General features: G+C 46.4%; 1 protein-coding gene, 1 long non-coding RNA gene and 1 pseudogene across 2 annotated transcripts; 2 read left to right on the top strand and 1 right to left on the bottom strand.

Annotated features, from left to right (window-relative positions):
* Positions 1 to 3134: 3134 nt before the first annotated feature.
* On the bottom strand, positions 3135 to 8120 carry LOC141435855 (uncharacterized; annotated as a pseudogene).
* Positions 8121 to 12527: 4407 nt separating this feature from the next.
* LOC141435642 (uncharacterized) lies at positions 12528 to 14218 on the top strand. The gene is made up of 3 exons (XR_012452204.1): positions 12528 to 12578; positions 14057 to 14111; positions 14183 to 14218. It is a non-coding gene; the product is annotated as an uncharacterized lncRNA (long non-coding RNA).
* Positions 14219 to 14224: 6 nt separating this feature from the next.
* On the top strand, positions 14225 to 20214 carry LOC141435856 (apoptosis-inducing factor 1, mitochondrial-like; the record flags this gene model as incomplete). The annotated part of the gene is given in 5 exon segments (XM_074098680.1): positions 14225 to 14292; positions 14294 to 14868; positions 15536 to 16065; positions 19076 to 19327; positions 20086 to 20214. Coding segments are annotated over 5 exon segments (1497 nt in total), but the record flags the coding sequence as incomplete, so codon positions are not given.
* Positions 20215 to 23739: the final 3525 nt, after the last annotated feature.

The raw sequence follows: 23739 nt of genomic DNA on the forward strand, positions 1-23739 counted from the left end.
TATATTTTCGCACCAAAGTGGCCTTAACTCCGTAATTATAAATATGAGACCTCAAACTTGGCATGCAGGTAGATAACATAACACTAACATAAAAGGTAAAAACTGTTTCATAATTTCACAAAATTCCCACGGGATAAAACGTTAATTGAATCATAAAACGCACAAGCTAAGCTAATTAACCTAAGGACTGTAGATTTGGCATACTTATGTAAATCTGGTTACAATACAATAATCTGGAATTGATATCCAGGTAGTCCGGCCAGGATCGTCTCCGCAGAAATGAACTCCTCAAAAGTTAATGGCTCACACAATAAACTTTGCAAGATTACGCAGTTTCTTTCAATGACAATTCATATGATAGACACCACTAACTTCCTTTGGCTCTTGTTTGTTAAAGAAAACTCATAAGCTTTTGCAACGAGTTCAAAATGACTGTGTGAGATACTGCTTTCCTGTTCCTCCACGTTCCCATATTACTCCATTTCTAAACAACGCAGGCATGCTAAGTGTGTCGCATCGTAGGGAACTGTTGTTTGCTGCTTTGCTTTTTGATGTTGTGAGGACTGGTGCACCTGAGTATCTCCACGAAAAGCTGAAATGGTCGTCGATGGCAGCTAGATACCGAACGAACAGAGCCTGTGTACTCTACTCCACTGCATTTCGGGGAAGTTTTAGGTATCTGGCCTCGAAGTGTTGGAATAACATCCCTCCTATTCGAGGAGTTCGTTCAAGGCAGATGTTTAAGCAAAGGTGTAAAACATATTTATTGGATTGCCAGAAGCTTCAGGTCATTCCGACAGAATATCAGCGCTGTGACAGCAATGTCGCAGCACATGCTGAGTCGGCGCCTTTTCGCGGCTGTGCCGTGACAACTTAATTTAAATATGTAACAATTTGAATCGTTGTCATGCATGTTTGTGAATAGTTTTGTTATCTATCTATTGGGAGGGTGTGAAGTACTTGGTGGGGGTGATGAAATCTATCGCAGCGCTCATGGTGGCCAAAAGTAGAAATAGTTCTGGCTCTGTCATCTGTCATACTCATATGAATCTGTCATTAACAAAGCAATTTGTATAGACTTTAACTACCTTATTCTAGTAATAGATGTTTGTATTATGATGCAAACTTGAATTATTGAACACTGTCCCTGTTTTGTTCTTAATTCCTCTACATCTCGGACATGTCCAGCAATAATTTTCCTTATGAAACGGTTTGCGGTTGAAATTTTATATTGAGTGATACTCACAAAACCGGTCTTCAAATGATACTCATTTTGATCTGAAAACGATATTTAATTTATTACTAGCGATATACTTAAGAACAATTATATAATTTTACTATTATTCAAAGAAACCAATAAGATAGCTTTATCTTTTCGTTTTACAGTAAAGTACAACTAAACATGAAGTAAACAAACCCTGACATAACGAAAATAAAACACTTTTTGAATAAATTTTACTTACCTCATTTAATTTTAATGACCAAAAGTGAATTCACAACCTTTTGTCCACCCAAATCACGGTATCACAGTAATTTTGTATTATAAATTAATACGTTATAGGTTTGATTTTTGTTACAATGTCGCGATAAAATTTCAAAACGTCAGAGCATCAGAGCCAAAAAAGTTGCGGACGCTAGGAGGCGCTGATGTCGTGCACAGAGCCAATAAAGATAAAAAAATAAAACTTTCTATAGTACTTACCTATTTACTAATTCTTATCTCGCGGGAATATCTAATATCTAATAACTATCGTGTACGAAGTTGCGGTCAAAAGAAACACGTAGGCACTTTAACGTTTATCGAATGCTACTCCTGAATATGTGAAACGGCTGGAGTTCAAAGTTGGTATGAACATGTTGTATGAATTATGATTATGGATAGGTTGATTTTTTAATTCGAAAATTTGCACTATCTGTCTGACTGAAACGTCTGTCTGTATTTGTATTTCCATATAGGTAATCTTCCGAAAAATCAATCAAAACATGAAAAAAAGATTCGTAGAAATGAAATCTATGTTAGGTAGGTCGCGAGCGAAGCCGCAAGCAAAAGCTAGTAATTGTTTTTTTTTTTTTTTAATTTATTTAGAAACAAACAGTCTTTCACAATAATTTTGCATTTTAGCTAAAGCTAGGAATTAGTTTTATATAAATAGACCTATAGTTCCCTTTAAAATATTAAGTACAGATAACTTTTGTTAAAAAATATGAAAATATGAAACACGTTTAAACGTACAACCTATACCTAAGCAATATTAAGATCATCAATTATCTTAAGCCCATATACACACACATATACATGCATATATAAATATCTACTTCAATAAATCTCTAATACATTTTTTAAATACATCCAACGAGCTGCAAAACAAATCTGCACTCATACAACTATCATTATACAGTTTGCATACACGTCTCAAGTACGAGAATTGCGCATGCCTGGTTCTATGTTTCTGTACACTAAACAACGCCCTTTTACGGCAGCTGCGTTCGTTTTCCGGGGACGCGAATGTTCACACCATTCAGTAGTTCAGGGGCATCTATCAGGTTATTCAAAATCTTAAAAAGTGTAAACAAATCGGTACATGACCGTCTGATGGTCAGAGGCTGAATGCTGTGGCGTATAGCTGACGATACATAATCAACGTATTGTCGACCTGTTCTGAACTCCAGGGCCTTTACGAACTTCCTTTGCACCTTTTCTATTCTATCCTTATGGACTTGGTAATGAGGATTCCACACGACCGACGCAAATTCTAAGCGACTACGCAATATTGATATTTCGATCTGGTAGGTATATGTTTGGAAGGTGACGTTTGGGTGTTCGCGTGTTACTCGTGTGAACTTGTGAGTAATAAAAAAACAAAAGTAGTTACCATTCTTTATTATTATTACAATATAACATTTATCGACAATTACCAATATTAAACAATCTGAATGAAATGGACTACATCGTTAAAATAAGTTCGTCGCCCCGACGCGCGTGACAGTAATCGGCTCAATACAAAGATACATAGATTTCACACAACGCTTTATACATCGATGGCCGTCAGCTGCAAACATAAGCGAGAGCGAGAACGCGCTACTGGTAAACGAACAGGAGAACAAATACAGGGAATGCGGGCCGGCATCCCTCGTCATCGGTCGTCGTCGGCGCCGTCCGCCGGGACGGGCTTCCTCGTCACGCACGCGGTCAGCACGCGGTCAGTGTCGGTCGGTCGCGGGCGGCGCGTTACCGCGGCGCGGGCGCGGGCGCGGGCGCGGGCGCGGGCGCGGGCGCGGGCTCGGCGGCGGCCAGGCGCGCCAGCCGGTGCGCTCCCCGCGCGCGCCACGCGCTGCAGCGCCTCGTACTTGTCCTGCAGCGCGCGCAGCCGCGCCGCGCCCTCCTCGTGCGCCGCCCGCGCCGCGCGCCGCAGCTCCCCCAGCACGGCGTCGCGCGCCGCCAGCGCCGCCTCCAGCTCGGCCGCGCGCCCCACCGCCGCCTCCGCCCGCGCCGCCGCCGCCTCCGCGTCCGCGCGCGCCGCCGCCAGCCGCTCCCCGCCAGCCGCAGGTCGGCCGCGGCCGCGCGCGCCGCCGCGTCCGCACGCGCGCCCGCCGCCGCGCCCGCCGCCAGCCGCGCCTCGCGCTCCGCCAGCACGAGCAGCTCGCGCCGCAGCCGCCGCACGTGCTCGCCGCGCCGCTCGCCGGCCAGCGCGGCGCGAGCCAGCGCCTCCACGTGGCGCGCCGCGTCGAACCCGGCGCCGCGCGCGCGCGTCAGCTCGGCGCGGTCGGCGGCGCGAGCGCACCGCTCCTCGCGCAGCGCGGCGTCGGCGCGGGCGCGCGCACACCGCTCCTCGGCCAGCGCGGCCTCCAGGCGCGCCTCGTGGTCGGCGCGCGGGCGGGCGCGGGCGCGGGCGGCCCGTCGCGCGCCAGCCGCGCCCTCAGCGCGTCCCGCTCCCGGGCGGCGGCCCTCAGCTGGTCGCGCAGGGCGGCCGCGCCCAGCTCGAGCGCGCGCACCTGCCGACAGCGCCCAGCAGCCGCCGGTTGCGCTCCGCGTGCGCCTCGCGCCGCCACCGCTCGTACAGCAGCTGCGCGTGCACCAGCGCCAGCTGCTCGCCCGCCTCCCGGCCGCCCCGCCCGCCCCCGGCGCCCCCCCCGCCCCGCCTCGCCCGAGTACAGCGCCGACAGGTAGTTGTCGAGGCGCGAGCTCGGCGTCGACGACTCCTCGCTCTGCACAATATGAACGACCGTCTAAACGATAACCGTAATCGTTAAGACATGCCCAGCCCGACTAGACCCGCGGCAGTATGTCGGGCTGAGTTCAAAAGGAGATTTTGATCCCTACGTAACTGAAACATAAACCCCAAATTTCATGAATATACAGGGCTGGACGAAATAAACCATACAATAAACCATGAAATAAAACATACTTCTCATAAAATTTGATATTCATGCTGGATCTAAGCGACATAAAATGACTTTTTATGCTCTAGTGCATAAAATAGAACCTTCGTCTAAGACCAAGGTATTCAGAGGTGTGAGCCACAAACAAAAAAGTTTCTAATTAATAGCACTTACGAAACGCCAGTGTTGCCATGCGTGGCGCGCTTGACAGAGCCTGAGATCTGTACCCCTAGTGTAAGTTTTCGGTTACAAAATACGTGTCGATCGCGTTCGCGTTAAAATCTCAATTTGTATGGAAACACGAACAGCGCCTCTAGCGGAACGTTTGCGATGTTCGTGTTTCCATACAAATTGAGATTTTAACGTGAACGCGATCGAGACGTATTTTGTAACCGAAAACACACTAAGGGCACTGGACGCAGGAAAAGCGATCGTCAATTGACAGTTTGTAAAAGAAGTCTGGCCCGAGTCGACAGCCTCGGGAACTGTTACGCGTTTCTTTATTATTAACTAGGCTCTTCCTTAAGTTACTGTGAATCGTTATGATAGTTGCATTTCTAAGATTTCAGTGAATGAGTGTCATATTGTTTTGGTTTTATCTTGACCATTAGTCCTTCAAAATAGTTTAATTCTCTGCCCGAATCCCACTTGTTACGCCCACATTGATCATGTCAGGGTCGGATCCTGACTCTCTAAGTCTTACGACATAATATAATAATGCATAAAAAATAAAAGGTACATAGAAAGTGGATAATTGTTGCCACTGTTGCTATTTCATTTCCTCGCAATCTAAGTGAAAAGCAGAGTGTAAAACTCGAGCATTCAACCTATTTTTCCCTCGACTTGTCTATCCACCCTCGCTGTACGAGCTTGGGTGGCTATATGGACGTCTCGAGTGAAATGGCTCGTTTTATGCTATTGTTCTACAATCTACTATTTCTTATACGACTTTTTTGTGAATTCCACCACATTGGAGTACTAAAGTCAGTATTATGGTCGGATGAAAGTAAATTCGAGCTATTCGGACATAAACCGGTTTAGGGTGTGGCGTAAACCTGACGAAACTTTAGCAGAACAAAAATCCAAAAAACTGTGAAGCACGGTGAGGCAATATTATGGTGTGGGGCACATTTGCATGGTCTGATAAAAAAGGAAAATTAAATTAATTATTACCTCTTTAGAAAAGTCGTCAGGAAGGCTTTTGTAGAAATCAGCGATAATAAATTCGTAAGGCTCCGGCCACACGTCCACCGTTTGCACCGCGATCTCCGAGGTGCGCGTGCGCGCTACGGGCCCGCAGGACGCGGCGCGGCGCGGGGGCGGAGCGGCGCCGGCGCGGCCCGGGAGCGGCGCCAGCCTGCGGGGCTCGGCCAGCCTGCGGGGCTCCGCCAGGCGCGCGCGCGCCACCAGCGCCGTCGCGTCGTCGCAGTCCGCCCACGCGTCGTCGGCGCGCGCGCGGTCGTCAGCTCCAGCACCTCGCGGTCGGCCGCGTCGGGCGGGGCCGCCGCGCGCGGCTCCGGGCGGGCCACCGGCGCCCCGGCCGGCGGCGGCGCGCCCCCGAACGGCACCGGCGAGTCGGGCCCGCGGCGCGAGCGCGACGCGCCCTCCGCCTCCAGCGCGGCGCGGTCCAGCGCCATGCGCGTCAGCCGCCCGCCGTAGGGCTCGCCCGCGCCCGCGGCCGCGCCCAGCGGGGACGTCTCCTTGCGCAGCGGCGACGGCGGCTGCGAGCGCCGCCCGATGGCGCGCACCGCGCCCGACTCGGCCGGGAAGCGGAACTGCGCGCGCGACTCCTCGGCCGGCGTGTTCTCCGGCGTCGCCTCCACGGCGGCCTCGGGCGGCTCGCCGGCGTCCGGCGAGACCGGCAGCGGCGTCGGCGGCGCCGAGTCCGCGCCGCAGCGCTCCGCCAGCGCGAACCAGGGCTCCGCGCCCGGGCGCAGCGTGGCGGCCTCGCGCGCCACGTGCGCGCCCGAGCCGGGCTGCGGCACGGCGGGCGCGGGCGGCGCGGCGCGGGCGCGGGCGCGGGCGACGCGCGGTCGCGTCCCTCGGCGTGCGGCGGCAGCGACAGGCGGCGCGCCTCGGCCACCACGTCGTGCAGCTCCAGGCGCGCCAGCCGCGCGGGGTCGGCCTCCTGGTGGCGCGAGCCGGTGACGAGCGCGGGGTGCAGCCGCACGGAGGCCAGCAGCGGCGGCAGCGCGCGCGCGGCGGCGTCCCGCGCGGCGGGCGGCGCGGCGCCAGGTCAGCGCGCAGCGCGTCCAGCAGCGAGACGGGGTGCGCGGCGTACAGCGCGCGGAAGAGCGCCAGGCGCGCCAGCAGCAGGTGGTCGGCGGCGCGGCGGCGCGGGCGCGGCGGGCCGCAGCAGCGCGCCGGCCAGCTCGGGCCAGTGCGCGTGCGCGAGCGCCGGCTGCGCGGGCAGCAGCGCGGCCAGCGCCAGCAGCGCGTGCAGCAGCGGCGGCGCGTGGCGCTCGTGGCGCGCGGCTCGCAGCAGCTCGCGCGGCAGCGGGTGCGCGGGCAGCCGGTGCAGCCAGACGGGCCGGCGCGCGAGCAGCGGCGCCAGCGCGCGCAGGGCGGCGCGACGCGCGGCCGGCTCCCTCAGCTGGTCGGCCAGCGCGTCCAGCAGATGGCGCGCGTGCGGCTCGGGCGCGCGGGCCAGCGCCGCCAGCGCGCGCGCCGAGCCGGTGCGCGCATGGTACTGCAGCAGAGCGCGCGTCAGCCACGGCTCGCGCACGGCCGCGAACAGCGCGCCGAGAGCCGCCGCGCCGCCGCCGCCCTCCACCAGCGCGAACACCTCGCCCGTCTCGCACGCGCCCATCATCTCCAGCCACCTGACACCGTCCGACTGCATTATCGCTCTGTGACTTGATTATATGTGCAATGGATAGTTGGGGCGGATCTACCGATAGATATGACTACGAAAACTAATAGAATAGACATATCAAACCGATTGTTCATTGATCACATTTAATTTTCTTTTACATATTTTGAACATAAATAAACAATTTTAGACCACCCTGTATCATTTTTGACCTCATGTGAATGTTTTTGACATTATCTACAAGATAATGGAAATAGCCATGCTCATTGTTGCACCCAAAAATACCTACTATATCAAAATTATTTTAAGTGTCCTTCCACTTCCTTTACTGAGATTCATGTTATGATGATACAAGTTTCTAATAAGCTTTCTAATTAGCTTCTAAAAATATTACAATTACAGAACAAGTCAATTATCCACTGTTCTGCACTGAATTAAAATTTAGTTTAGAAACTAAACAATGGTTGGCTCGCACCTGATGACCGGCCCGGACCCCGGACCGGCCGTCCGGCGGGGGTCGGCTGTTGTGCCATTGGTAGGCGACATCGCGTCACGACTCCGATGCGCGATGTAGACAAATAATAACGCTAATAACACTAAAACGAAACAACTTAAACTAGTGATCGGTTTCTGACGCAGCAATAAGAACAGCAATGGAGGGCGTGCACAATAAGATTGCACCGAGAACGTTCGCTACCTCTACCTACCAGTCAGTAGATCGGAGAGATGAGGGTGCCTCCGGTACCGATGCTGGAGGAATTTTGGAATCAGTTTTTGTCCACCGCAGTACGTAGAAAATGCAGTGTAAGATGCGCCAGCCAACAATAATAAGAATCTTTTTTACGATGACAACTGCGGCTTTCAGTTTCGTTCGTCTGACCGACCACTATTTGACAAATAAATTCACTCATAAATGACATCCAGTTGACACTGGAATGTTGTCAGCCAGCCGATCGAATGAACATCCATGCAGTAGTCGTAGACGCCATTTGTGTCGTTTTTAGCAATGTCTCAGACAGACGCCTTTGAGCGAAATTTAAAGGTGCGGCCACATGCAAGTCGCTTGACACTCGTTTCTAGCGATAAATCTGGTCACGTGACCCTATTTAGAATTTCCCGCGACTCTAAAAGGCAGCGAACAAGATAGCCGCTTGTAAGAATGATCTTGATCTTGGAAGCTGATTTTTTATCCTCCTTTAATGGCAGTCGTGGCAGTAGTACAAATAAAAAAAATTGGAGAAAATGAAAAAAGATATTTTTCCAAATTTAGGACGTTTTTCTTTTCAGCGAAAAGTAGAAAATTTTCAGCTTTATCGCTATATATGCCACGAGACCAGCAGGGCTACTTCGAAATTATAAAATCGAAGTTTCTGTCGTTCGGTCCCTCGGACACTTATACTATTTGATACGAGAGCGAGAAAGACGGTACGATACGAACTTCGATTTTCAAACTTCGGAGTAGACCCTTAGATTTGATCTGGAAATGAGCGTCGAGCGACTGCATGTGCCCGCGCCTTAACTGACACCTGAGGCTGTCAGTGTCACTGTCATCAAAGAGTATATAATCACTACGTTTTAAGAGTCGGAACTCTCATACAAAAACAATATCACGATTGTAGTATGAATTCAGTGTCTTTTTGGTGCCAATATCAAGAAACGAACTGCACAGACTAAACAGGGCCGAAAAAGTCACATTGACAAGTAGTGTTGTTAGGAACAGTCGATATTATCGATATTGTAACAGCATAGTGTTGTGCTTTTTTATCGATATATTGTCAAAAAACGGCACGTAGTGGTGCGCTTTTTATTAATTAAATGATCGAATTAAAGAAAAAAAAGTTGTTTTTCTTAATAATAATTTATTTTTCATGTCATGGATCTGTTTTTCTTTACATAGTAAATACAGTTTCACGTTACACAAGTATTGTATTGTAGTATTGTATTGTACGTTTTGCACTGCACAGCACTTGTGGAAGGCTGTGCATGTAAATATTCACACTGGGCAACTCCAAAGCTGAACCTGAAACAAAGTTAAATTTAGCCAGTAGCTTACACTAACTAATGCAAGATAAAATAAAATTGGTATGCACAATCCAATTTTTGTCATATTGCAGGTCAATGACCTATGTTTACCTAGACAACTTTCTTACAATTTCTTGCCTTATTGTCAAATATGTCTTTACTTGTCAAATGAATGAAATGAAATGAAGGTGATCTTGGAGTTAGTTGACAATACATAATTTTGTATACCTCTGATAAACAATCTACTTGCCATGCCAAATGTAATGAAATTAATTCTGTAGTTTTTACCCGATTCTGGTGAAGCCCAAAAGGAGGATTATATTTTGACCTGTATGTATGCATATCCATTTCTATCTCCTCTAACTACTAAGCAGCTCAACCTATTTTTAACCCCTAACGCAAAAAGAGGAGTGTTATTACATGAAGTGTACCATAAACACAGACAATACAGAAAAAATGATCAAGTGCGAGTTGGACTCGTACATGAAAGGTTCCGTAAACAGTTCAATAAAAGCTTTTCTGAAAATTCTTCTAATATAAGTATTTTTTTTAGCTGACTGTACTATATGCCCCTGGTTACCAAAGTACTCGTCAAGACGACAAACGAGTCCAAACTCGATGCAGTTGTGTTGTTTATCACAGTGTTCCTATGGTCACCCGCTAGCTTTATCATCAGATCAACTCTAAAATTCTAAATTATGCTATAAGGTATAGATTTTTATCAGTGATAGCTTACCTGTTGTATTGTCAGTTTTACACTGCGCACCACTTGTAGAAGGCTGTGCATGTAAATATTCCACACTGGGCAACTCCAAAGCTGAACCTGAAACAAAGTTTAATTTAGCCAGAAGTTTCCACTAACTTATACAGGTGAAATATAATTAGTGTGTATAGCCAATTTTTCTGTCTATTACTAATGCTCTGACCGGCAACTATACTATACACTCAAAATACCTAGCATTATTATTGATGACGAAGCAAATTAATTTATAACATATATTGTATGTAAAAAAAATATGTGCATGTGTATTGATGGTATTTATTAGGGTTATGGTTTATGGGGGCGACTGGAAAACATTATTTGTTATGTACCTATGTAGAATTTGTAAACAAACTATTAAATCAATATCTTTTATTATTTTATTATTATTATTATAAGATGCACTAAGTCAAGTTGCAAAAGAGATAAATTGAAAATAAAATAAAGTGTTTACCTTGGCTGTTCTTGCCATCTTTAGGGGAAACCCTTCAAGAATTTCTTCAGAAAGAGGTGGCATGGGAAGTCCCAATTTTGGTATGGCTTTCTTCTTCAGTCGGGTTTTCGATTTTGTGAAATCTCGTTGCCAACTACTTTCACCCACTGCTTACAACTGAAATAAATTTAATTGTCGTGATACTATATAATACGAATTGACGTCGGCCAGCCAAATATAACCTCAACACCTATTATCAGATTTATCAGTAACTTTACTTACACATGTTCACTTAGAGGAAATCTAGCAAAGAACATTTTGTTTTCACAATGTTTTTCTTGAATACCACAAATTTCGCATCTCATGTTGAATGGTTTCTTAGTAAAGGACAGCCATAAAAATAACGGTAAAAACTAGAGTCCTGTCTCGAATAAATGCACTTTAGTAAAAGAAAAGTTAATGCGGAGGAGAAATAATCTCAAACTCAACGCTATTAACAAAACAAAACACAAAATACACGAAAATTCAAACAGTAAACACAAAATCTCGCGAAGGCGTCCGTTCCCACGCAGCAGATGAAGGTTTGTGGGCTGCCATATAAAATTGAAGAATAGAACTACATTTTTTTCATTTACTTAAATAAAAAAGGATATCCAGTCAGAATTATTTTTATATTGTATTATTTATCTTAGTAATATTTTTTCCGCTTATTTTTTTTTTTCACAGCTTAAAATGTGAAGAATTGCAAATATTATAATTTAAGTGAAATCTTCTAAACACAGATCATTTCATAAATATGGCAACCAATAAGTTATTTTGGAGAGGTTGGTACAAAAAAGTCACTAGCTCCATACATTAGATTTTTTGTATGGAGTTTCAACCCACTGACTGTCATCTCACCAGTCGACATAAGCCTAACCTAAAGATTCTGTTTCGGATTTTTAAAAATCGATTAATCAAAGTACGGCAATGAAATTAAAGGCTAAGGATTGCAGTCGCTCGGTTAGAACAATATTTACGTATTATCGGCAACGGCAAATCGCAGCATGCTGCGCGCGCTGTGCGGCCTGCGCCTGGAGCGGCAGGCGGTGGAGGCGCTGGCGGCGCCTCGCCGCGATGTTTTCAAAGTATTTCGTCAGTATCCACTGCGCTATCTCCTTATCTTACTATTGTGTGATACATGTGTTAAAATATTACGTGAGAATGCTTATTACTTATATGAAATAAAAATTATGGGTGATGATGATGAATGGTGTTGGTGTGTATTGTTGCAGGAACCGCCGCGCCCGCCGCCTCGCTCAGCAGCGCCGGCCAGGTGAGCTCAGAAGCATCAACACAGATCCACAAGAGGCTGATTCCATTTTACAATTTAATGACTGTTTCTTGGTTTTTGTTTGCATAGTATATTTCCCTTCATGTCATATCATACCTAATTATTTAGTTTTTTATAATAATAATAATAATAATAATGCCATTTAATTCAAATTATTATCCATAGTTTGTTTTAACTGAATTATTCCTAACGGAGAGTACTACACCATACACACAACTCTTCTCAGTGAAATGGACTAATTGTTAGTTATGTTGAACTCTTACTTGGTAAATTTGGTTACTGAAACATGATATAAGTTAAAAATATGAGCTTCAGAACAGCAACTTAATCATTAATTAGGGACCTGGTAAAGACATAATGCAGGAATGCTTATGTATTTTTACTCTATTTCAACAGGAAATAAACTTATATTGCTAAGTTAATTTTTTTAAATGATTTCAAGCCTACAAGGAAAAGAAAATTAAAAACGGTAATTATTAGTGTTGCATGTTTATTGGGATGCGCTGATGGTGTTTAATGTATGAGATTAGTTAAAACTAGTGTTTGAAATTGTTCTGCAATAGTTTTCATTTGATTGTCATACTTCTTGTAAAGTATTGATCAATTTTACTGAAAGCACTTTTCAAGCAGTTGCAGTAGGTACACAATATTCTGTAACAATTCAATAAAGTTTTGTCCAATGATGTGTGTTGGTAGACGGTGATGATGACGTCAGCGGCGGCGCCGCCGCGCGCGCCCCCCGCGCCCCCGCGCCCGCAGCGCCGCCGCCCGCGCCCCCCCCCCCGCGCCGCGCCTGACGCTGGCCGCAGCCGTCGCGCTCACCGCCTCGCTTGGGGGAGTGAGTCCTCTCACAATCTAATAATCATTAGTAATGTTCATGTATACAGAATAAATCTCTTTAGTTGAGATCTGTCTTGCTTTTTAAATGCAATTTGATTGCTCCTCAGCAAACGGGTACGTATTATATTGTATAAATTAAAAATACATATCGGTTGAAATACATACAGTTGAAATACCGAAAATTATAAAATATAATGCATCAAAATATATAAAGTTATTTGACATAAGTTCTAAACGCATAAGCTTGAAATGCATAGTGGTCAAAATATATAATGGTTACAATGCATAATGGTTCTTAGTCATATGGCACAAAAAGCATATTTTCATAATGTATACGTTCAAAATCTATACAGTATGTTTTCTATAATGGTTGAAATACATACTAGACACTGAATTTTCACTAAGAAAAATGCATATATTACTACTTGTTTTGGTCATAGTTGAACCTAACACGCTCCTCCTCGCTACGCTCGTCGTCGCACCTAAAGTTTCTATTCAATTAATGATCAGACTTTAGTTTAAAATGCAAGGTCTTGTTAAACAATACGGCTTCCGATCAGTCGGTTTCTTATAGGTTAGGTTAGGTTAGAGTTTTGTCCAGGCGCGAAGCGCCTTAACTACGCTGAATAGGAGCTCCGCAAAGCGGAGCTCCGTCGACATTGTCTTACAGTCCTTAATTTTTCAGAATTTAACATGTAAATACAACGTAAATAGACTGGAGATGATGATGAACCTAGGCATTATAGTATGTATTTCGACCATTAGGAATTTTAATTGTTATTTCTTTTAACTATTATATATTCTGATTGTATATATTCTGAACATATACATTGTGAACTTAGTCATTTTAATTGTATGTATTTCGACCAATATGAAAAACGTGCTTTATGAATTTTGATTAATATTTATTTTAACCATTATATTTTTAAATTTTTCGGTATTTCAACTGTATGTATTTCAACCGATATGTATTTTAAATTTATACATTATAATACGTACCCTCAGCAAACATAGCTTTCTCCATGTTGTGCAAAAAATCCCATCAAACAATGTGTTTGATATTTATCGTACTACACTTGACTTCTCTCCTTCTTCTTCCCTGTTCGCTCCTTTTACCCAAGTATAGATCTGCAGTCATGGAACTTTATCAGAAATATCTATGAAGAAGCTTTGCGGTGAAGGAAAACATTGTGAAGAAACCTGCACAAACCTGCGAAGCGATTCAATGGTGCGTGCAAAGTTCCCAATCCGCACTGGGCCCGCGTGGGAACTATGGTCCAAGCCCTCTTGTTCTGAGAGGAGGCCTGTGCCCAGCAGTGGGATGTATATAGGCTGGGATGATCTATGAAGAAGCACCTCAGACGTCACGAGTCCCTCGGGACGGGGCCATTAATGATCGCGAAAAGCGTTTCAGCGCCGCGTATGGCCTTCTCGGCTGGTACTAATCGACAATATTAATTTGTATGTATGTTCCAGGCGTACTTTTATCGCAAAATGAGCGATAGCGAAAAGGAGCCAGTCGAGACCGAGGGTGAGTATCGGCAGTCGCGGGGGGTCGGGGTCGTGAGTCTCGGGGAGGCACTGACGGGTCTCGTGTTGCAGAGCGGGGCGAGCGGGGTGCGGCGGGCGGGGGCGGGGCGCGGGCGAGAGGAGGGCGAGCTGTACCCTCTGGAGGCGGCGGCGCTGCCGGAGCGCGTGGAGTTCCTGGTGGTGCGCGGGCACGGCGGCGTTCGCGGCGCTGCGCGCGCTGCGGGCCGCCCGCCCCGACGCCGCGCTGCTGCTCGTGGGCGCCGAGCGCGCGCCGCCCTACATGCGCCCGCCGCTCAGCAAGGAGCTGTGGCGGCGCCCCGACCTGGCCGCCGCCGCCGCCGACCCGGCGCGCCTCACCTTCACGCAGTGGAACGGCAAGCGGCGCGCGCTCGCCTACGAGCCGCTGTCCTTCTACACGCCGGTGGAGGCGCTGCGCGAGGGCGGCGCGGGCGCGGCCCTCGCTCGCGGCTGGCGCGTCACCGGCCTGGACCTGGCGGCGCGCACGGCCACGCTGGAGGCGCCCGGCCAGCCGCCCGCCGCCGTGCGCTACGGCGCCTGCCTGCTGGCCACCGGCTCGGTGCCGTCGCGGCTGCCGGCGCTGGCGCCCGCGGCGGCGGCCGGGCGCGCCCTGACCCTGCACACGGTGCGCGACGCGGGCCGCGTGGCCGCGCTGCTGGACGACCCCGCCACACAGACCGTCGCCATCGTCGGCGCCGGCCTGCTCGCCGCAGAGCTCGCCGCCGCGCTCGCCGATCGTCGTGAGTATCCATTTTGTCCAAACGCGCGTGTAGAACACGTGGGAAGATTTCATTACTTTGCGGAGGCATTCATTACAGTTTATTTTTTTTAATCAAACGGGTATTCAATATAGAATGCTCGCAAATTATCTTGATGAGCGTACTCGCTCTGTCAAAATGGGCGATACGAATTCTTATCTGTAAAATGATACCCTTCTTCGGGGTTCCCGAGGGACGCGTTTTCGGCAGCACCCCGTTCTTAATTTAGAAAAATGCCATATGTTTACGTGGTAAGAAAAATAGTTTTACTCGTCTACACGATGATTTTTAATCGGTGATCAGGAATAACAAAAAGTGATACAGACGGTCATACTGAATAACTTTTCCCATGGGACCAATACGAAAATCGGGAAAAAAAATCCCTCGTTTCATTAATTGAGGCTGGTGAGGTGCTGAGGTTTTTATGAAATAGCCGACTGTTTTACCCCGATTTTCGTATTGGTCCCATGGGAGAAGTCGTTCGGTATGATCGTCCTTATCGCTTTTTGTTATTCCTGATCACCGTCACCGATTAAAAATGACCGTGTATTTGCGGTAAATGAATAGCGTACTCGTACGTGTGTACATATCGTTGTCGGCGTATGTTGCGAGGGTGACGTCAGTCGTGTCGTGTCGTGTCGTGTCGCAGTGCAGGGTACGGGCAAGAGCGTGGTGCAGGTGTACCGCGAGGGCGCGCCGCTGCAGGAGCTGCTGCCGGGGTACCTCGCGGCGGACGCGGGCCGCCGCCTGGCCGCCATGGGCGTGCGCCAGCTGCCGGCCTGCGAGGTGGCCGGCTGCGAGGTGGCGGACGGCGGTGTATCGCTCCAGCTGGCGCACGCTGACGGCGGCAGCAGCAGGCTGCGCGCCGAGCTGGTGCTGGAGTGCGTGGGCGCGGCGCCGCGCGTGGAGCTGGCGGCGGCGGCGGGCCTGGAGCTGCACCCGGCGCTGGGCGGCGTGGTGGTGAACGCGGAGCTGCTGGCGCGCGCGGGCGTGTGGGTGGCGGGGGACGCGGCCTGCTTCCACGACGTGCTGCTGGGGCGGCGCCGCGTCCAGCATCACGACCATGCCGTGCTGTCGGGCCGCCGCGCCGCCGCCAACATGGCCGGCGACCGCGCGCCGGAGCCCTACACGCACCAGAGCATGTTCTGGAGCGACCTCGGCCCGCAGCTCGGATACGAGGTCAGTCCCGCGCCCCGCCCCCGCCCCCGCCCCCGCCCGAGCCGGACGGCGGCCCGTTTCCTCGAGAGAGCGATCGTCCCGACGAAACCTGCCGAAAGATACGTGCCGAGACTCGATCGAGACGAGCTTTGATTTTTATTGACCATTAGAGAGTGCTCAACGAATTCATTTAATAATTCAAAGTCAAAGTCAAAATATCTTTATTCAATTTAGGCTATAACTTAACACTTACACTTATGAATGTCAAAAAAATCTACCACCGGTTCGGAAAAACCTCCGCTGAGAAGAATCCGGCAAGAAACTCAACGAGGTATATATATTTTTTTAAAACAGATTATAACTAAGGCGGGTGTCCCATAAACTCTTTTGTAGTTTCGCGGTACTATCAGAATCCTACATAGAGTACCCTAAACCTTATAATTTTGACACTATATATTTTTTGTATTTACTAAGATGGCATTTCAGTTCAGTACCTCTAATAGTTCGGACTCTGAACATGAAAGGTTCGAGTACTCCAGGCCTTTAACTTTTGTACATCATCAAAACACGCATAGGATTAAACTATTTTAATTTAACAAGACAGCACCGGGGCTGGGACATATCTAATAGTTTTACTGGGCTCTTGAGTTTCACATTGAGGCCACCAGGTACTCCAGGTTCTGAATGTTTTTTTTTAACATGGACATAAAGCACTATCTCTGTATCAAAATTCAACTCTCCAGGTATTACAGAATGCAGTTTTTCTTGTTACTAAAATCGATGACATGGTTCCTAAAAACAGATTTTTATAATGTCTTATAGTTTCAGACTTTCCCATCCCGTACTGACCGATCTAAATGAGCCACCCTGTATATCGTCACTACTTTTAAAAAACTCGTAGCTCAAAATACATAATTATTTTTTCTGAGTGAACTTTATAGACTTTACATCAAGGTTCAATTTTGTTGACATATTGATTTTAGATACGAGATTTTTTCCAAAGTAGTGAGATATGTATACCTCATTGAGTTCCTTGCCGGATTCTTCTCAACAGAGGTTTTTTCCGAACCGATGGTAGAGTTTTTTTGATATTCATAAGTGTTTGTTACAGCCTAAATTGAATAAAGATATTTTGACTTTGACTTTGAATGATCGTGTCGCATCTCGTCGTGAACCGACGCCCGCTCTCCTGATCGAGGCCTCGAAAGTTCATTAATCGCGGAATATGATACACATGACATACTTTATTAAGTAACTAGCTTTTGCCCGCGGCTTCGCTCGCGTTAAATTTGGGGTAACAATTAACATACATTTACTTTCTGCGATCCTTTTTTTCGTGTTTTGATTGATTTTTTGGAGGATTACATGGAAATACAAATACAGTAAGACGTTGTTTTAGACAGATGGTGCACATTTTGGAATTCAAAAATCAACCTACATACGTAATTAATCATTCATAATTCGTACCAACTCTGGAACCCTGATTTGCTGAAACATTAAACATTAAGTACTACGCGTTTCTTTTGCCGGCGACTTCCTACACGATATTATTATAGGGTATAGGATAGTATCTCGAGAAATTGTAAAGTCCCCGCGGGACATGAATTACTGTGATCTATTTTAATATTCTTAATTGCCGATTAGAGACATAATGAAGCTTTCTATTATTAAAAGAATTTTGAAAATCTGCCCCGAAATTGAATTCACATATTTTTATTCTGAGGAAATTCTGCATTTAACAAAAGAAGTCTGTCCATCAGAGATATTGTACGAGTAGCTTTCTATTGGTAATAGAATTATTTAAATCAGCTCAGTAGTTTCAGAGATTACCCCCAACAAACAGAGTTGAGATATTTTCCTATTCCATGGGATTTTCTAAAAATCTTTCCCTAGTGCACCTCTGTATTACTTTAGGTCCATCTTTGCCAATTTCAAGTCTCTAGCACCAGTAGTTTTGGCTATGCGTTGTCAGCCAGTCATGGTACTGTTCAGGTAGAGTTAGGTATAGAATTATAAATAAATCAACCCTGAAGTTGAATTCACTTTTTGCTATCCCGCGGGAATTTTACATTTTCCCGGAGAAAAGTAGCATATGCCAATCAGGAATAATGTAGCTCCCAATTGGTAAAATATATTTTTAAATCAACCCCAATGATGAATTTACTTATTTCTATCCCGCGGGAATTTTATTTTTTACCGGAAAAACGTATCTTATGTCAACCAGGAATACTGTAGCTTACTTTTGGTGAAAGAACTTTTAAAATCAGACCCGAAGTTGAATTCACTTATTTCTATCCCGCGGGAATTTTGCATTTTTACGAAGAAGAGTAGTCTATACTATTGAGGAATAGTGTAGCTTTCTATTAGTGAAAGAATTTTTAAAATCATCCCCGAAGTTGTATTCGGTTTTTTCTATCCCATGGGAATTTTGTAATTTCCCGAAGAAAAAGTAGCCTTTGTCATTTGGGGATAGTCATATCACATAACATGTAAGAATTTTTCAAGTCAGCTCCGAAATTGAATTAATTTATTTCTATCCCGCGGGAATTTTGGATTATCCCGGATAAAAAGTAACCTATATCAATCAAGGATAGTGTAGCTTACTAACGGTGAAAGAATTTTCAAAATCAGCTCCAAAATTGAATTAATTTATTTCCATCCCGCGGGAACTTTGCATTATCCCGGATAAAAAGTAACCTATATTAATCAAAGATAGTGTAGCTTACTAACGGTGAAAGAATTTTTAAAATCTGCTCAATAGTTTCAGAGATTCGACTACAAACAAAGAAGCGAAAAAAGTTTAGATATTTCCCTATCCCGTGGGAATTTCAAAAAATCCTTTCTTAGTGCGCGTCTACATCTATTAACGAACATATATTCCAAATTTCAAGTTTCTAGCCCCAGCGGTTTGGGCTGTGCGTTGATCTATAAGTCAGTCAGTCAGTCAGTCAGTCAGTCAGTTTCTTCTTTTATATATATAGATGTCTGTCCGTCCCACACACCTCACACTCACACCAGTGTTGCATTACAGGCGATCGGCATCATCGACTCTGAGCTGCCGACGGTGGGCGTGTTCTCGGCGGACGCGGTGAGCGACGCGGAGGCGGCCGCGCCGGCGGAGGCGGCGGCTGGAGCGGAGGCGGCGGCGGGAGCGGAGGCGGGCGCGGAGACGCCGGCGGAGGCGCGCCGCTACGAGCGCGGCGTGGTGTTCTACCTGCGCGAGCAGCGCGTGGTCGGCGTGCTGCTCTGGAACCTGTTCAACCGCATGCACGTCGCCCGACAGGTATACACACACACACACACACACAACACACACACAGACACACACACATGCGACACGATAACTTCTGTTTTGCATATGGCAACCTATATCCACCGAGCAGGCAGCCGGCTCACCCACCGCCGTCGCTGTCAAGCTGCATGAGTTTAGACTTGCAAGAAAAATCGTGCAGGTCGCATTACATTGCGAGGCCGTAAAACGCAGTGTAATGCGACTTGCGCGATTTTTCTTGCAAGTCTAAACTCGGCTTTAGAAGCGTTCACAAACTACGTATCAACGGTAGCGGTTCTGAAGCGTTTCAAGCGCTGCGTCCCACGTGTTACGAAAATCGACTAATATAATAATAATGTCTATCAACTATAAATCCTAATCACTATTGCTACGGATGGAAGAATTTATAATTAAAATACGATGATCGATTACAGATGTTTATTAGTGAAACACATCTTACAGACTGACTTCACCAGCTTGATACACGGTTTACTTATACTAAGGTAGACATACACCACAAATGTCTATCAACTAAAAATCCTAATCACTATTGCTACGTGCGGTGTGCGGTGTGCCGTGTGCGGTTGACCGCGGATCGCAACTGGTCCACGCTGGTCTGATGGACATCATCCTTAGAATTTCGTAACACACGGCATACGGTGTTGAAATGCTTTAGAATTAAAACCCTAGCCAAGCTCTTTACTGTGCTGTGGCAGCGCCGCGACGCGCTGATGGCGATGGAGCGCATGACGCGAGCGAGTCTGTTGCAGGTGTTGGCGCGCGGCGAGTTCGACGACCTGTTCGAGGTGGCCAAGCTGTTCGCGCCGCACGAAGACGACTGAGGGGCATGGGGGGGGGAGAGGGGAGTAGACTAGGAACCCACTGTACATATTATATTTAAATAAACAATGCCACAACACAACAACAAGCCTCGACTGTTCATTGCCCTTTGCCCTATAGTATCCGGTGCGCTCCAAATAAAATGAGGGAGGTCAATAATGTTGCCGATCGAGAAGCATGCCCTCGATTTATTGAGATTCTGTCCTGATCTTGAATAACTAAGTTAATAGGTAAAGGAATGAATTATTATGAGGTTGGAATAAAACGAAAAACAAAATGCCGATATAAATCAGACAACCGAGTATAAATAAGACAACGTTACTGCCGATTAAAGATTACAACCGGATGGCCAAGTGGTTAGAGAACCTGACTACGAAGTTTAAGGTCCTGGGTTCGATTCCTGGCCGGGGCAGATATTTGTGTGAATGATACGAATGTTTATTCTCGGGTCTTAAATGTTTAATATGTATTTATCTATATAAGAAATCTTCTTCAATAAGAAATCTTTTAAAATTTTATGAAAAATTATAGGTATAACCTTTTGACCGCCACAGTCGGCTGTATACGACAACAGAAAGTTGCACCCCTAACGCCCTAACGCCCTGACGACACGTCGGCTACAGCCGACACTAAATTGAAGATCAACATTATGTGTAATAGGTACAAAACTTAACAGAAAAAGTATGGACTTTTATTAATAATTTAAGTCTACATTACTCTAAAACCTATCACATAAACATGCTACAGTAGCGTAAGTTTGAATAAATCAACTTTGTTTATCTTTCATTTATATGCAGCAGGGCTACTACGAAACTCGAAGTTCGTGTCGTGCTCGTGCGGTCCCTCTCGCTCTCGCTCTCGTATTAAATAGTATTAGTGTCGGGAGGAGAAATATCGCTAGATGGCGTTAGTATCGTGAGGTCCGTTCGACGTTTTAGTCTTGCTTGCGATTGGCTCATTTAGTTATTAAATTAACCAATCACGAGCGCGACGCAACATTCAAACGGACCTCACGATACTAACGCCATCTAGCCATATTTCGTCTGTCGCAATCGCAACAACCTCATCATAATGTTATTGTCGCATATTTGGGTGGTCCACTCCAACACATCGTTGTTAAAAAGAAAAAATACGTCAAATTGCATTATATTCCGACAAATGGTACTCGCACAGGGGTCGGTCAAGTTACGTGAAAACGAGCAAAAATTTAGAAGCGCAGTAAATAATCATACGTAAGTATTTGTTTTGAATGCATTTATAAAAAAATATACTATTATTTGTATAAAAAACAAACTATAGGTTATGCTGAACCACTACTACGGGGGTGTGCGTATACTGCATGCAGTGACGCGCAACGGAGCGAGACAGCTAACAATTCCCTCGGGGGGGGGGGGACCCACACCGCCACACCTCAGAAAATCTCAACATAACCCAACCGGACCTAACCAACCGACATCCATAAAGTGTCGGTGTTGGAGTTTCACGAGATGGTCACGCATGAGGTATTCGTGGGGGAGATCGCTTCACGATAAGAGGTATCTAGGGGGGGGAACATAACCGAACCTAACCACCCGACATCCATAAAGTGTCGGTGTTGGAGTTTTCGGGGGAGGTAGAAAGTTGATTTATGAAATATTCATAAGGCATCTTGGTATACTTTAAGAGATATTCATGGGGCATCACGCCTTAGTGGATGAGTTAGAGAATAAAATCTTAGAGAAAAAAAGAAAGGAACAAGTGTGCGAAAGAGACAGAAATCAAAACTTCAACACCGACACTTTAATGGATGTCGGGTAGGTTGGGTTCGGTTCTGGATTGAGGTGGGGGGGGCGGGGTAAAAACAGGGTGCATATTAATGAGTTTAACGTACTTTAAAGGTCAACGGATTAACGAACTTTAAATGTCAACGGTTTAACGAACTTTAAAGGTGACGCCAGGTGCACACAGAAACGTGCATATTTAAAGGTCAACGGTGCGTACAAAAGAGGTAGGGATGAGGGTATAAAGGGCTGCACGTACAAGGAGGAGCATCAGTAATGTATAATCGCTCGACGTATTACTACCACATCTTGACAAGTGCCGAGGGAGTGGAAAAGTGGTTGCAGAACAGGAATATACTTCAGCACAATGGAGGCCAAGAAGAGCAAGATCACCACCAACGGCTGGGACGGTCCGGAATCACCCGACTCGGGGACGAACAGTCCACCGAACACCTTCAGCTTTTATGGGGATCACAGGACGTCAACACCGAGGACGTCACCGACACCGCCACCCAAAACGGCAGGTTCTCGCAAGCAGTGGAAACTGGAGGACCAACAGATAATTGAAAGAAAGAAAGAAAGAAAGAAAGAAAATAATTTATTTATAACAGCAATGACACATAATTAGTAAAAATAACAATAAGAAGTGTTGCCGCTATAAAAAGGTCCCGGCTCAGCATATCGCTGGTTGAAAACCAGCACTGGTCTTCCGCCGTGATATGATATCGACTCTTTGCTGATTCAAAGAGTCCTTATGCACATCGCTGAACTCTATGTAATTTATATTATTACCACTATGAATTATGTCAAACTGTAAGTTATGTCATGTATAATTTCTAATTGAATAAAGCCTAGCTTTATGTAAAAGGTTTATTTCCGTATTATTACAATTTATTCAATTAGTAAAATGGATAGATTCTTACGACCCGAACGTTTTGATGGTGACCCATCATTAAATACCACCGCGCCTGAGTGGGAACACTGGAAGCGGACCTTCGGAAACTTTTTGACCGCTCGTGAAGCCGCGTCCGCCCCCGCTGCAACGGATGCTGGCGCACCTGCTGCTCCTGCTCGTCTTCTTGACGCCGTCAAGCTACAACTGCTAGTGAACTATGTTTCGCCGCGAGTTTTTGCATACATCAGTGATTGCACAACGTATGCCGATGCCATCGCCATCCTGGATGCCTTGTATGTAAAACCTAAGAATATAATATACGCTAGACATGTACTCGCGACGAGGCGCCAGCAGTCAGGAGAATCTATCGACACATATCTTCAGGCACTCAGACAACTATCTAAAGAATGCCAATTCAATTCCGTGGACGCTGAAACGAATAGAAGTGATAGCATACGTGGAGCTTTTATAGCCGGGATCAATTCATCTAACATTCGTCAGAGACTGTTAGAAAATTTGACGCTGACCTTAGAGCAAGCCTACAATCTAGCGCTATCTATGAAACAGCTGAAGCTAACTCGGTGCTATTTAATAGCCAATCTCCAATTGTCAACTCTATGTCTCATTCTTCAAAAATCAATGAAACTACCACTCCATCTACTTCTAGATCTCTTGAAACAGTAGCTGCAGCACCTAAATCCACGGAAACAAAATCTTATCGACGCAAGTGCTTTTTCTGTGGCGGCCCTCTTCATGCTCGCAAAACCTGCCCGGCAGTTGATGTTGAATGCCATGCTTGTGGTAAGAAGGGTCATTTTTCGACTGTTTGTCGTAGCAAAGGTCAAAACAGCGCCGCCACCTCAAGTACTGATGATGGCTGTAAGCACTGCACCGCTTGCATAACAGCTGCTTCACCTACTTCACTTCAA

This window comes from Choristoneura fumiferana, chromosome 15 (assembly GCF_025370935.1).
Source record: "Choristoneura fumiferana chromosome 15, NRCan_CFum_1, whole genome shotgun sequence".
NCBI classification, from domain to species: domain Eukaryota; kingdom Metazoa; phylum Arthropoda; class Insecta; order Lepidoptera; family Tortricidae; genus Choristoneura; species Choristoneura fumiferana.